Raw genomic sequence first — 14,460 nt, 5'->3', positions numbered from 1 at the left:
GATTAGGCTTGAATAATAACTTTGTGTGGAGGTCAACAAGTTTAAAATAATAAACATTATATTTTTTAAGCATCAGTTCTTGATCATTATATTATAATTTTATTTCTTGTAGGACCTTCGAATCATTGCCCTTGTCGACTGATTATCGTATTGGCTTGGAGTTTTGTGTTGCTTACCTAAAGGTAAGTAAGTGTTGTTTATTTCAGTGTTTTTTTTGTTAGGTTTATAATCCATATTGATTGTATTAGGTTCCTTATTATTATTTAGATTGTAAATTCTATATTAACTTCTATAGCATGATCGAACAAGCATTAAATATTCACTATTACATTGTATGATTATATGTATGTCAGTATAACTCTATCAGTTTTTGACTAGTCAGAATTAATGAGACCCAGAGTGACAACTTTGTAGGTCATTTTGAGGCATAATGATACCTAATGTGATTGCATTTGCGGGCATCAAAATAATATGCATTGTTAGCAATTTTGGATGTTCTCATTTTTGTTATTTTAACTTTGATATATTTGTTTACATGATCGTGCCTTACTAATAGCAAAATTTTTTCTTACATTCATTAAATTATTATATGATTGAACTATAAATAATTATAATATGATTATAATATTAGGTATATAAGATGTTAATTATTTTAAAGAGATTTATAACATACTATATAATTTTTAAGTATTTACATATCTAAAATTTGAAATTTTATATTTACATATATAATATCTACATCTTTACATCACATTAAAATTAATCATTTATTTTAATAAAACATTAAATATTTAATGTGACCGAAATACTAATGTATTATATAAATAAATATCGAATTAAAATTTTAGATATATAGATACACAATAAATTATTGAAGCAAAGTTAGGCCCGACAATTAAAAGCTCAAGCCCGACCCGCCCAAAATCTCACTCGCTTCGAGATCAGTAACCCGAGCACCGAGCATTTCAAAATTTCTTCTTCACTGACCTTCCACGCTAAGCCCAGCAAGACGGTTCAGCACGGGCGCTCTTGATCCGCCGCTTTCTTTGTCGTTCCCGACGAAATGCAGAAGCGAGCCTTTGTAGATGGATAGGAAGGATAATCTTCCGCAGCGGGTGCCGTCGAGCAGCCTTTCTCGTCAGAACGCCGGAGGAACGAATCTCACATCCTCTTCTTCTTCCTCCAACTCCTCAGCTAGCCCGCCTGATTTCCTCCGCCAGGTTCATGCTGTATTGAAGCATCGAAAACCCCTAGGTTAGTATTGCTTATTCTCTTTTCTATTTAAAATTTGGGATTATTGCTGATTGCTTGCTTTCTTTTGGTACTGCGATGAGGATTCTAGGTGCGCGAGCGGTTCGCATGATAGATCCTCTGCGGAAGCAAACAATGAGTAGTGGTGTTTTATCTCTGCCATTGAGCGAAAGTAATGCTGGCAAGGACGTGCGCCAAAGCCTAGTGCCTGAAGGAGCAACAAAGCTGACGAACGAAGGGTCTGTAGAAATCGGGCCGACTCCAAATGATTCGTCTCTAACTCCTCCCTCGGACGGTTGTACCTTGACTGGTGTTCATGAAGCGAAGACAAAATTGAACACCTTTGATCTGGATTCTGAGATGGTCAGAGTTCGGGTGGAGGCAAGTTTGGCGGCCTTTTCACCTTCCTTAGAGTTAGACTCTCAAGTTGTTCTGGCCAGTGACGGAGTGAAGCAGGTTCGACCTTCTTCTGCTTTCAACGAGCAACAAAAATTTCAGTGTAAGTAGGTTAACATATCAGACTGCTTTAAGTGAGAACATTTTCACTCTTTATAGCATGAGATACATTTAACATTATTTTTATACGTTTGACCTAAGTAGTTCTTTCTTTTGACAAAATGATACTGAAATTTTCACAGTGGACGAAGGTGTTTCAGGGCATAAGGTAAATGATGTGGATAAGCAGGATCTTTATCAGCAAGGTGCGCAGAACATGGAAATGTCCAGCTCTGGGATACCCTTAGGGGGTACAATAGCAGGCTCTTCCTGTATGACGGCATTCTCTGTCCATTCAGGCCCAACATTTCAGTGCACAGGTGCTCCTTTGCCAGCGCAGAGTGCATTTCCCACACAAATGGTAGCGTCCGCATCTCAGAACTTAGTAGGCATATTGGATCCTCCTCGTCTGGATGGTAAAAGAGTCGTGATTTCTGAAAGATCGTCAATGCAGGATATGCAAGGTCTTCAGAACAGCGAAGACATAGTGAAGAGAGAAGTAGCAGATAATGCTGATTGCTTGCAGTCTCAAGCTGCTTCAACAATTGATTCAACTTCAAAACTAGATATCAAACCTCCTCAGCCAGGCAAAGCTGAAAAATCTTCTCGGAGAAAGAAGTATGATTCCAATGTATTCTTTAATGTCAATGGAAAATTATATCAAAAACTTGGAAAAATAGGAAGCGGTGGCAGTAGCGAAGTACATAAAGTTATATCAGCTGATTGTATCATATACGCCCTTAAAAAGATCAAGTTGAAAGGTCGTGATTATGCCACAGCTTATGGATTTTGTCAAGAGATTGGATATTTGCACAAACTGAAGGGGAAGAACAATATCATTCAGCTCATTGATTATGAGGTAAAAAGCTAAACTCATCTTTTAAACATATTATTTATGTTGAGTGTTATTTTATTTTTTTGTGTTTTAAAATTTCATGAATTGTTTATTTGGAGGTATTAGGAGTTTACTATATTTGAAATACATGGGTTTTGAATATCTTTAAAAGCTCATTTTTATGAATGTGAAATTCTCCCAAAATAGGTCAATTTCAAATTCATTGTTCACTCATGACCTCACATCATCATGATCTTGCCCTTGCCACCTGTGTCATGATTTGAACTATCATTTCCCCTACACCATAGCGAGTCATATTATGCCAGATGTGCAATAATATATTTTTATTAAAGACCTATTTAGAAGGATTTTTTTTTCATCAATTGTTTATAATAACGCATCCTCTAGTATATCATAAGAAATATTGTAAAACATTAATCATCGAAGTCATTTCATTTCATATCACAAAGCTATATAATCGAAAGAGTTTAGATACAATAATCATACTACACATTTTTTTAATCGTAAAAAACATAAAATCATCATGACCACAAAAAAAAAAAAAGTTTAGCAAAAGATATACCTATAACTAGGAATCTACAACCTCTATCTCTAATCCACCCGATATTTCCCCCTTCCTTTCCCTAAAATCAATACATACATAGAAAATAGGAGTGAGCATCAATAGCTTAGTATTAGTAGCCAATTGATATACTCAATACCATGAAATTGACTACCAATAAATTTTTGGTCCTATTATGGAAATGAATTTAATACGCTTTTTTATTTTTCTTTCAGCCAATTGTGAATTATCCGTGTAGCAGTATAGTGTAAAAATGCCTTCCTACATGGGGATGTTCAACAAAAAGTTTATATGGATCTTTCACCTAGATTTGATCGTTCTTTCATAAAGAACAAAGTATGTAAATAAAAAAGGATGTGGATGGTCTTAAACAATATTCAAGAGCAATGTTTGGCAGATTCACAAAAAACATTAGTGAAGCTGGGTACAAACTAAACTTAAAAATATCATATCTGCTTCATAAAATACTCCACTGATGATAAAATCTCAATTCTCTTCTTATGTATTGATGATATAATTGTCACAGGTGATGATACTAGAGAGAAATTTTATGAGAAAACTTGTTGAAGAATTTCAGATAAAAAACTTTGAAAAACTCAAATACTTCTTGGGAGGGGAAGTTGCTCTATAAAAACAAAGAATATTCCTTTCTCAATAATCATGGATTTATTGAAAGAAACAAATTGACTGAGTGTAAATTTTGTGAAACCCAAACTGAATTTGGTCAAAATTGGATGTACATGAAGAAGAAAAAAGAAATAGACATGGGACAATGTCAAAACTTAGTTGAAAAAATGATCTATCTCATATTTGTTTAGACATCACATTTGCAATGAGTCTCATCAATCATTTTATGCACAAATTAAAAGAGTCTCACCTGCTAAGACACCTTAATTCAAGTTTTGGTTACCAAATATTTTATAAAAAGTTGGATATTTTACAAATTGAAGTTTATGTTGATATAGACTACGCAAGATTACTAGTGGGTAGATGATTCACAACTAGATATTATATATTTTTTAGAGAAAATCTTATGACATGGAGGAGCAAGAAACAATTTGTTGTTTCAAAATTTAGTCTTAAGTTGGAATTTAGAGCTATTGCCCAAGGAATCTGCTATCTTTTATCGATTAAAATTGATGTGAAACATATCCATGCAAAAGGAGCTTGATAAGAAAATTAAGAATAATTGACAATGTAATCTCAATTAATAGCTTATTGCAATAACAAGGAATTTCAATAAAGAACCTTAGTTTTTCACTTGCTTAGGCGAAGGAGCACGTAGATTAACCAAACCTAGTAGATAAGCAAAATAGTAGCAATACTAAGAGCTATTAACCAACAATCCGCAATTTAATAATGAGAGCTTTTACCTTTGGAGCCCATATGCTCAAATAGTCTAGGTTTTAGCGGCGGAAGAGTCTCCACATTAGAATCGAGGTCACTCCAAGGAAGAAGGAACCGAAGATCGTCGTTCTTGGAAAGATGGTCGGAGTGGTGGAGGAAGATGGTCGTCCAATGATGATCCAACGTCCCTTTGATCTTTGCTCGTCGATTACGTCAACTAAGACGTATTGGATACGGTCGATGTAGTCTTCAACGGTGTCGTCGAAATTAAAGCCCACGTCAAAGAACGGCGATTGGTGGATGTCGACTTGATCTCGATTGTCATACACAAATCCAAAGTTTCATTCGGGTTCCGCCATGCATCCTTGTCGGGAGATGAAGGAGCACCGTTGGAAACAAGGGAAGAGGAAGAGGAGAGAGAGGAGGGGTCGGCGGGATTTCCAAAGGAAGAGGGTGAGGCCGGCGGGTGCAAGGAGGAGGGAGCTTGGGTTGGGAGAAATGAGATTTAGTGGGGTGTAGAGGAGACTAATTAGAATTTGAAATTTAATTTCAGATTTAATTAGATTGGGAGGGAATTGATTTGAATTTTGGAATTTCAAATCAAAGGGAATTAAGGCATTGATTGGGGAATTAATGGGGGGGGGGACCCAAGGGAGGGAGTCGGCGGTTTCTAGAGAGAGGGGAAGGGATTTATTTCAAAACCTGAAATTAATTTCAGGTTTTGAAATAAATCCCTTCCCCTCTCTCTAGAAACCGCCGACCCCCTCCCTTGGGTCCCCCCCATTAATTCCCCAATCAATGCCTTAATTCTTTTTTATTTGAAATTCAAAATTCAAATCAATTCTCTCCCAATCTAATTAATTCTAAAATTAAATTTCAGATTTTGATTAGTCTCCTCTACACCCCACTAAACCTCATTTCTCCCAACCCAAGCTCCCTCCTGAAAAATAAAATAAACTACTACATAAAGTGACTTAAAATAAAACTCCTGATCGTGGCTGTCGATCTCCGGTGTCTCCGATGATACACGTGTCGAAATTGCTGACGATGTCCTCATCAAAAATCTTTTTAGAATATTTAAAAATTTAATGGAAAGGTCTAATGAAGATATATTGTGATAATTTTAATGAAGATATATTTTGATAATTTTAATGAAGATATATTGTGATAACAAATTTGCCATCAGCTTTATTTATAATCTAGTCCAATATGATTGTATCAAGCATATAGAGGTGAATAGATATTTCATAAAAGAGAAAATTAGAAAGTTGATATGTACGTGTCAATAGGAAATTAACTTACAGACATTCTCATCAAAAGATTCAACAATCTCACGTTCAAAAATATTATACATAAACTTAGAATGATAAGTTTATACCATTTAGTTTGAGAGGGGAAGTGTTGAATGATTTTGGGACTCACAAATCCCGATAAGGATTATGGAGCACATGGATTAAGGGCTTTAACCGTTGGATTGATCCTTTTATGGCCCTTAAATTGAATCTGTATGTCTACTCTTTCTAATTTAGCCACCGACTCCTCTTGGAGAATATTTTTTTTCCATTATTGTAAATAGTTTTTGGGAGATGTCTATATAGTCTTTCACACTTTATATTGAATCAAACAATAAAATTAAAATTATATTTTTTTTCTACTTTTCTACAATTGACATGTTATATTTTTCCTTCGTAATGCTATTTTACCTTTTAGAATGATTTTGAAGCAGTTGTATTTTTTCCTAGAAAACTCTTGGCTGCAGTCCTAAAAAATTTTCTGCTGGAATATGATAATTAAAGAATTGAAAGATCTTGAAGGTTGATTGGATTGAGACATTGTTTGCGAGTGTAGCTAGCAACTAACTACAATTTGGAATCAAGTCTAAAATGATCATATAATTGAGTACATAAAGACAGTTTTAGGCTGCGGCTGGATTGAGTTTGCATCAAGAGCTCAACTTTAGTCAATTGGTACCGTTATCGAACACCTTAACCCATCTCATGGTTTATGAATGGGCCTATCCTCTAGACATTTGTTTGGTTTATCCAAAATTCAAAACTTATCTATCCTCTAGAAATTTGTTTGGTTTATCCAAAATTCAAAACTTATCTGACTTTTTTATTGCTAAGTTAAAAATATTATCAACCGATTCAATTTAGCTATTCAGACTCACGTTTTTTTTTTTTTTTTTTTTTTTTTTTTTTTTTTTTTTTTGATATTTTACTTGAATATTTGTTAACTGAATTTCTTAGGTAACAGATAAAACTTTGCTACAACAAGCTATGGAGGGAACCATGACTTCAAAGGATGGAAGGATTAAAGATGATGAATACATCTACATGCTGCTTGAGTATGGAGAAATTGATTTGGCTCACATGCTTATGCAAAAGTGTAAAGATATGGATAGCTTTAGCTGGAATATAGATGAGAATTGGCTGAGATTTTATTGGCAGGTACTTATTCTTAATGTTGCACGAATTCTTCATGCATCTAGTAAATTTTACTGAATTGAAGCTTTATGTGTTGTTTGTATTGCTATAACAAAGTCAACCAGTAAATATAAACAAATACTTGTATTTATGAACAAAATCAATCCAATAAAAGAATATAAAAAATGATTTTATGCATTTTTTATAAAATAATAAATATTTATTATAGTAAATTTGAAATAATCTAGAAGACCAATTTGATTAGAAAGAACATAATGGAATTAGGATTTTTTTTTATGATCAACTTTGCAACATACCTTTGAAAATTAGTCGAATGTAACACTTTACTAAATTGATCTAAAGATTTTTGCAAAATAATCAAGAATCCTTAATCATAGAGCCAGAACATAATGGAAAAATAAAAAATAATAATGCATTCCATTCTCTAAGTAAAATTTGAAAGTATTATGTAGACAAAAATTCATTGATTACTATTTAAGAACCTGATGTAAAGATTTCTGTAGACTAACGGGGATTCTCTAACCAAATAACCACAAGATAATGGAGATAACAAAAAAATTAGCACAATCAATTCTCTGCCTGCATCACTATATAGTATATTGAATCTAAAAGGCGCTTTCCTACAATTTTTAAAGAAACGGAAGCACGAGGGCTTCAAAATTTGACATGAATATAAAAAACGATTATGCAGGAAACTGTTCATCGATTACGATATCAAAAACTTGATAGGTTTTTGTTAAAATATGAAAGTCCCTAAACAAGATAGGCCCAAAATAATAGGAAACACAAATATTAATATAATCGATTCCCTGCACCTATCAAACATACTAGTTTGGGTCTTGCAGACACTTTTTTCTGTTTTTTTAAAAAGGGAAAGCACAAGTAGGGCTTGGAATCTGGCCGATAGTTATAAAACAGAGTGGAAGCCTTATTATATTTAGTACCAGGTGGGGCTTTCGACCAAATTTTGAAAGAGAAAAATCCCCATTACTGCTCAGAACAATGTTAAAGCAAGAAAGAGAAATGTTTGATATTTACCTCCGCTTATTCAACAGCTTTTAGCCTTCTATGACAATCCTGTACCTTTTTATTTTTCACACTTGCACGTTCTCATTGAAACCATCTTTCATCTCCAATCAACTATTGCCTTCCATGCTTGGGTTTGAATAAATAAATATTATTTATAATTTAAATAGTAGCTTAAGATATTTGAATAAATAAATATTATTTATAATTTAAATTTTTACATTATATTGTTTTATGTTATAAAATTCATTTTATTATTAAGTAATTATTAAATATGATAATTGAAGAATTCATTAATTCAAACTAGTATGTTCATAATTTTTTTATAAGCCTTAATTGAGTTTCTTAACATGCTTGTTCATGAGCTTCAAATGACACCATTCATGCTCATAAATAAATTAAACAATAAACTATTCAAGTTTGTTTATTTATCTACCGAGTATTTAAAAAAAATGTTCAAGCTTGTTTGATTAGTTAATCAAACGTTCATGAACAAGCTCTAGTTGAGCTGAGCCATAAGTAACTTATTGAATGCTCAATTTACTTACATCCCTAAGAGTCATGAGATTTAAAAGCTAGTTATTATTTGATCTTCTAAGAAATTTGACTCATGATTTTTAAATTCATATCTGTTAAGATTATATATCATATATGAGAAAAAGATAAAAATAGTCCATTGACTCTTGATGAAAGATCAAAATAGTCCTCAACTATATTTAATGACCATTTTGATCATTTAACTCTTTAATTTCCATTTTGATTATTTTTTAAAGACTTGAGAGACTAAAATGGTCTTTTAATATAGTTAGAGATCATTTTGGTCTTTTTCTCTATCATATATCAAATAATTATTCTATTAATCTTAAGTCTCTTGTCTTTAAAACATTCATTCTTTTGTTCTTTTGGTTGTTTTACTAGAAGTTTATAGATCAAAAATGTTTCATCCATTTCAAGTATATACCAAAGTATCTTCCATTAACTATTATTTATCAAGATGCTAATATACGATATTATGGATTGAATGTCGACCCTTGAAGTGATATTACTATGATCAGAATTCTTTGGTTACTTTGCAATTAATTTCAATGCTTGTTAATGCTCCATCATTCATATATTTAATAACTTTGAAATACTTTTAGTGCATTTTTTTCTTTATGTGCAGTAAATTAGTTCTCATGTACAAGTTCATATGCCTTCTCAAGGCTAGTAAAATTTTTATGAAGTTCTTTTTCTTTTCTCATTAGTTACTTAGCTTAAAAAATAAAAATCTAAATTTTTTATTTGATATGGATATGATTTTTATAATCTAATAATTCCTTGGTCTTCTCAACTTCATTGCATGATCCAAAAGCTTAAATCCCTATAATTATTATAATTTTATACATATTTTGTGTTCTTAAATGTTGTTACAAAATACTTTTCTTATTTACACTCTTACTCCTTAAATTCCATTGAAATATTTGTTTATCAAACTACTCTATCTCTTATGATTCTTAAATCCAAACAAATATCTCATGTGAACCTAAATATTTACTTTTATGCATATGATGTGAAACAAACAACAGGAATTGTAGGATGTTAATAAGAAAGTTGTTTTAAGCGAGGCAATTATAATTTTAATGTTTCACTAAGATTGGATTCTCAGTTTTCGTAGTTGTTGATTTGATTCGACAATTCAAAATAACAACAAAATATAGTAAGACCCGTGCGATAACAAAATCCATCGTCTAATAAATAAAAATTTCACCTTCCAGTTTCCTCTCTTTCTCTCTTGAAAAGTGAGGTTAGCGGAAGAATAACTTCAGCAATCCTAGTGATGCCACTGAAAGAAAGATGATGCGTATGGTCTTGATCTACGGGAGGTTAGCCGGAGGTGAAGATGTGGGATGCCCGATGATTTGTCACTATCCGGAGGGTAGTTGTTCTTCAACAGACGGTTCCAAGGTGAACAGGATGCGATGGACGTATGCGGCGACGGTGTCGTCTACTTATAGATTGAGATCGAAGAACAGAGATTGTAGAATATCCACTAAGCATTGACAATCATTAGACAAACTCATGATCAGGCTCGGGATCGACCATCCATGGAGTAGAGGATGGTGGGTGAGAGGGGAGATGGAGGGGGTGGCCGAACCTAGGGGGGAGGGGTGAAGGGTTTCGGCCTTGGCTTGGGGAAGGGGTTCCACTTGAATTTCGGTTTGGGTCTTGAGTGGGGAGGGGAGGGAATTAAGACTAATGATCTGAAGTTAAATATCAGATTTTCATTAATCAAGGAATTGAAATTTGAAATTCAAATAAGATGGAGGGAAGGATATAAGAGGGGTTAATTATTTCCCTAATTGGATTCCTTAATAAGGAAGGAAATAATTAAAATAGGGGAGACGGAGGGGCCGACCAAGAGAGATGGAAGGAGCAGGCGTCTACATTCAATGAATGTGACTCAAGCATTGAGTGGGGAATAATTAAAATAGGGAAGAGGGAAGGGCCGACCAAGAGAGAGGGAAAGAGGAAGCGTCTATATTCAATGAATGTGGCTCAAGCATTAAATGGGATTGGGATTTAAATCTGAAATTAATTTCAGATTGGGGGCAATTGGAGGAGGCTCCCTAATGTAGAATTTATTAAATTGTAAATGCTTTGAAATTCAAATTTATTTGAATTCAAAATTGAATGACTTTCCAAATTAACAAAATCTTTTTTAGGAAGGTAATCAAGAGGGAATTTGAAATTTGAAATTAAGGGTTTGTGGTGAAGAGGTCAGCAACTATAGGGATGGCTTGGATAGGCTGACGACTAGGGGAGGTTGGCAGGAGGGAGCGTGGGCCGACGGGGGAGGTGGCTGGCTGGGGGGATGGAATTGTGGGCAAGGTTTGTGGGGAGAGGCTGGCGGGTTTGGGTGGAGGGGATGAAATTGGTGGGATTGGAGAGGATGGAGGGGGAGTCGGCGGCTTTAGGAGGGTGGGGAGGGTGGCCGGATGTATAGAGGGAGGAAGAGATAAACCGCGAGCCCCGGACTCTTCTGGTGGCTGACGGGTGTTGCTTTCACCCTCACCTAGGGTTCTCTCTTTCTCAAGTGCACACACAAGAAGAAAAAGAATACAAAGCTCAAAATTTCATTCAAAAGCATCATTGACCTCATACAATGACTAAGGCCTTAATATATAGGCCTCCACTAACAAGAAAAATAAAAGACTCATATGCCCTCAGGCTACAACATGAAAGAAGTCTCCACACAGGGGTACAATGGTACACTAAAAATAACATATATAAAAAATATAGAAATGCATAAAAAATAGAGGTTCTGAATCGTAGCCGTCGATCTATGATTCTTCCGATCGTAGACGTGTTGAAATGTCCTGCTTATGTCCTCATCAGCATACTTGTACATGCCTATGTAGATACAATACATGTATCTAACAAGTCTTCAAAGTGAACTCGACCCGAATGGTTACATCTCCTATGGGGAGCACTCGCCATGAGGAATGTAAGTCGCCCAACAAGCTATTCGCCATCATCTCACAAAACTATGGCCACTGTTCGAGCAAAGATCTATACAAGGACTCGTTGAAGTGGTCAACTTGAGGAATCATCACACCTAGTAAATCCCCCATGGATACTCCTCCGGATTGATTCCCAACAGGAACTGTTTATCCACGGACACTCTCCAATATTGGAACCACTCAACAACTATTGTCATCATCATCCTAGCTACATGAAGCATACAACACCTCAAAGGCCATTGCTACGATCTCTCATATTTGGACGATTCTCAATCCATTGCCAGTCACTTAGAAGAACTTTTCTTTTGTTTTTAGAGAATAAAATGTCACATGAATGGACTCGTTATCACATCCTAAAGATTTCCCTCCACAATGTCATCTCTTATTCGGATTTTTCTTTGGTATAACATTTTCTGTAACCCTCTAAACCTTACAAATAAAGGATGATGAGACATACTTAGAGTATTTGATGCAAACAAAAAATTAGAAAAAACTTTAATTTTTGCAAGCATATATAAAAACTTCCTAGAAAATAAGAAAATACACAAAATACTCCACTTAAAACAAAATACAATGCCAATTCATATCATAAAAATGGCCCTTACAAGATTAGAACATAAAACTAAACATAAAAACACCTTAATTGCATTCCATAGCTTGAGAAGAAGGATACAAGTGACGTCGAACTTGTGAAGAGAAGAAAGAGGTAAGAAGCCGAGAAGAAGGAGAGGATAAGCTCGCAAGCTTTCCTAGAAGAAGAGAGAAGAAGTGGAACAAGTTCTCAAGCTTTTCCAATAAGAAACCCTCAGGTTTTCATCTCAAAAAATCAGCCATAACACTCTCTCTTATTACAAAAACATCACATATATATAGGATAAAAGGGACAGCCAAACAACCACCATAACCTCCATTTAAACTAATTAAAAGGGGAAAATGGAAGGCCAAAATTATGTCCAGAAACAACACCCAAACAGCCACAAAGGAGGCCAGCATTCATTCCAAAACAACAATCGAACAGCCACACAGAAACCGGGTAAAGCAGCCACGGGACAGGCATCCAGGGGAGAAACCGAAGGGGCAGCACAGGGGATCGGAACCAGCAGCCAGGGGAGCCGGAACCAGCTTGGAGAACCGGAACATCCATCCCAAAAAAGGGGAAGGAACCAGCAATTGGAAACATAACTAGGAGGAGAAAATCGAGGGGTCAAAGGGAAGGGACAGAGGCAAAATTCAGCTCCACTTAATGAGCTAACAAGAGCAATAACTTTAAATATTAATGAGCTAAACACCAGCTCAAGCATTTATGAGCTTGAACCAAGTAGCTTCCAAAGAACACAACCCAAACCCGAGTAGCCAAGGCCTAACCCGAGAATCAGCCAGCAGCCCAAAGACCAAAGAACCCAAGTAGCTAGCACACCCAAAGCTTGTCAAGCCCAAGCACAACCCAAGATGTTTTGACCCCCCTTTTTCCTACATCAGATTCTCCTCTGGTTGAAAGAACTCATCTCCAGATGAGATTGCTTTAGATTTATCCCGAGGAGATGAAGGATGCGCATCCAATTCTCGAATCTTGTCTTCATACCTTTTCAGAATAATTTCACGTTCTTTCTTGAATTGTTCTTGCAGAAATTTTCTTTTCTTCATATATCGCTCCGTACATAGATACATCTTCATCTGAAGCTTGTATAATTCATTATGTTGGGGATCTGTTGAACTTCCTTTCGATGGAATTCCATCTATCAATTGGAATATTTTCTTCAAAATCTTATGGCTGATGTTCTTTCAGAATTGTTTCAATATTTTTGTCTTTTTTCATTTTTTAAACACTTAAAAAAAGACACAAAAAAATCTAGAAAGACACAAACCTAGGCTCTGATACTAAATTGATGCAAGCAAAAATTAGGAAAAACCACTAATTTTTGCAAGCAAAAGAAAAGTCTTCCTAAGAACATAAGAAAAGTACAAATGACAATGGCAAACCACATTTAAACATAAAACAACTTAACTTTTATAATAGAAAGACACTTACAAACTTATACCATAAAATAATTCAAAACATATCCTAAACTTGCATTCCATCGCTTGAGAAGAAAGATACAAGTGAGGTGGAAACTTGCGGAGAGAAGAAAGAGATAAGAAGCTCGAGACGAAATATAGCTCGCAAGCTATAGAGAGAAGAAGAGATGGGGGACATAGCTCGCAAGCTATTCCCAAAGAAGAAAAACCCTTATGTTTTTTTAAATTTAAAAAATCAGTCACATAACAATCTTTTATTACAAAAACATCACATATATATAGGATAAAATGGGCAGCCAAACAGCCACCATAACCTCCATTTAAATCAATTAAAAGGTGGAAATGGAAGGCCAAAATTCTGTCTCGAAACAACACCCAAACAACCGCAAAGGAGGCCGGCATTCATTCCAAAACAGCACTCGAGCAGCCACACAGAAACTGGGTAAAGCAGCCACGGGACAAGCAGCCAGGAGAGAAACCGAAGGGGCAGCATAGGGGATCGGAACCAGCAGCCAGGGGAGCCAAAAACAGCCTGGAGAACCGGAACAACCATCTCAAAAAAGGGGAAGGAACTAGCCACGGGAAACAGAACCAGGAGGAGAAAACTGAGGGGTCAAAGAGAAGGGAAAGAGGCAAAATTCAACTCTACTTAGTGAGCTAACAAGAGGAATAACTTTTCATATTAATGAGCTAAACATTTGCTCAAACATTTATGAGCTAGAACCAAATAGCTTCCAAAGAACACAACCCAAACCCGAGCAGCCAAGGCCCAACCCGAGAAGCACCCAGCAGCCCAAAGACCAAAGAACCCAAGTAGCTAGCACACCCAAAGCTTGCCAAGCCCAAGCACAACCCAAGATGTGCTACGAACTTCCCAAGTTTAATGCTTGGCTTGGAAAAATGAAATTTGGTATCCGTAGCTACGAACTTACCTTTTTTTTTTTTTTTTTTTTTTTTAAC

General features: G+C 35.3%; 1 protein-coding gene across 2 annotated transcripts in view; it reads left to right on the top strand.

Annotated features, from left to right (window-relative positions):
* Positions 1 to 976: 976 nt before the first annotated feature.
* Positions 977 to 14,460, top strand: part of LOC110101568 (extracellular signal-regulated kinase 1) — a 28,203-nt gene continuing 14,719 nt past the window's right edge. The window contains exons 1-5 of one of the 2 annotated variants that reach the window (XM_020829525.2): positions 977 to 1,254; positions 1,343 to 1,750; positions 1,890 to 2,107; positions 2,201 to 2,605; positions 6,761 to 6,961. In XM_020829525.2, the coding sequence (XP_020685184.1) occupies positions 1,086 to 1,254; positions 1,343 to 1,750; positions 1,890 to 2,107; positions 2,201 to 2,605; positions 6,761 to 6,961 (1,401 nt within the window). In that variant the 5' untranslated portion in view covers positions 977 to 1,085. Of the gene's footprint in view, positions 1,255 to 1,342; positions 1,751 to 1,889; positions 2,606 to 6,760; positions 6,962 to 14,460 lie in introns of both variants that reach the window. The other variant, XM_020829524.2, reaches the window with a different exon arrangement.

Source organism: Dendrobium catenatum, unplaced genomic scaffold (assembly GCF_001605985.2).
Source record: "Dendrobium catenatum unplaced genomic scaffold, ASM160598v2 fragScaff_scaffold_1209, whole genome shotgun sequence".
Lineage (NCBI taxonomy): Eukaryota > Viridiplantae > Streptophyta > Magnoliopsida > Asparagales > Orchidaceae > Dendrobium > Dendrobium catenatum.
This window is presented reverse-complemented; position numbering and strand designations above follow the sequence as displayed.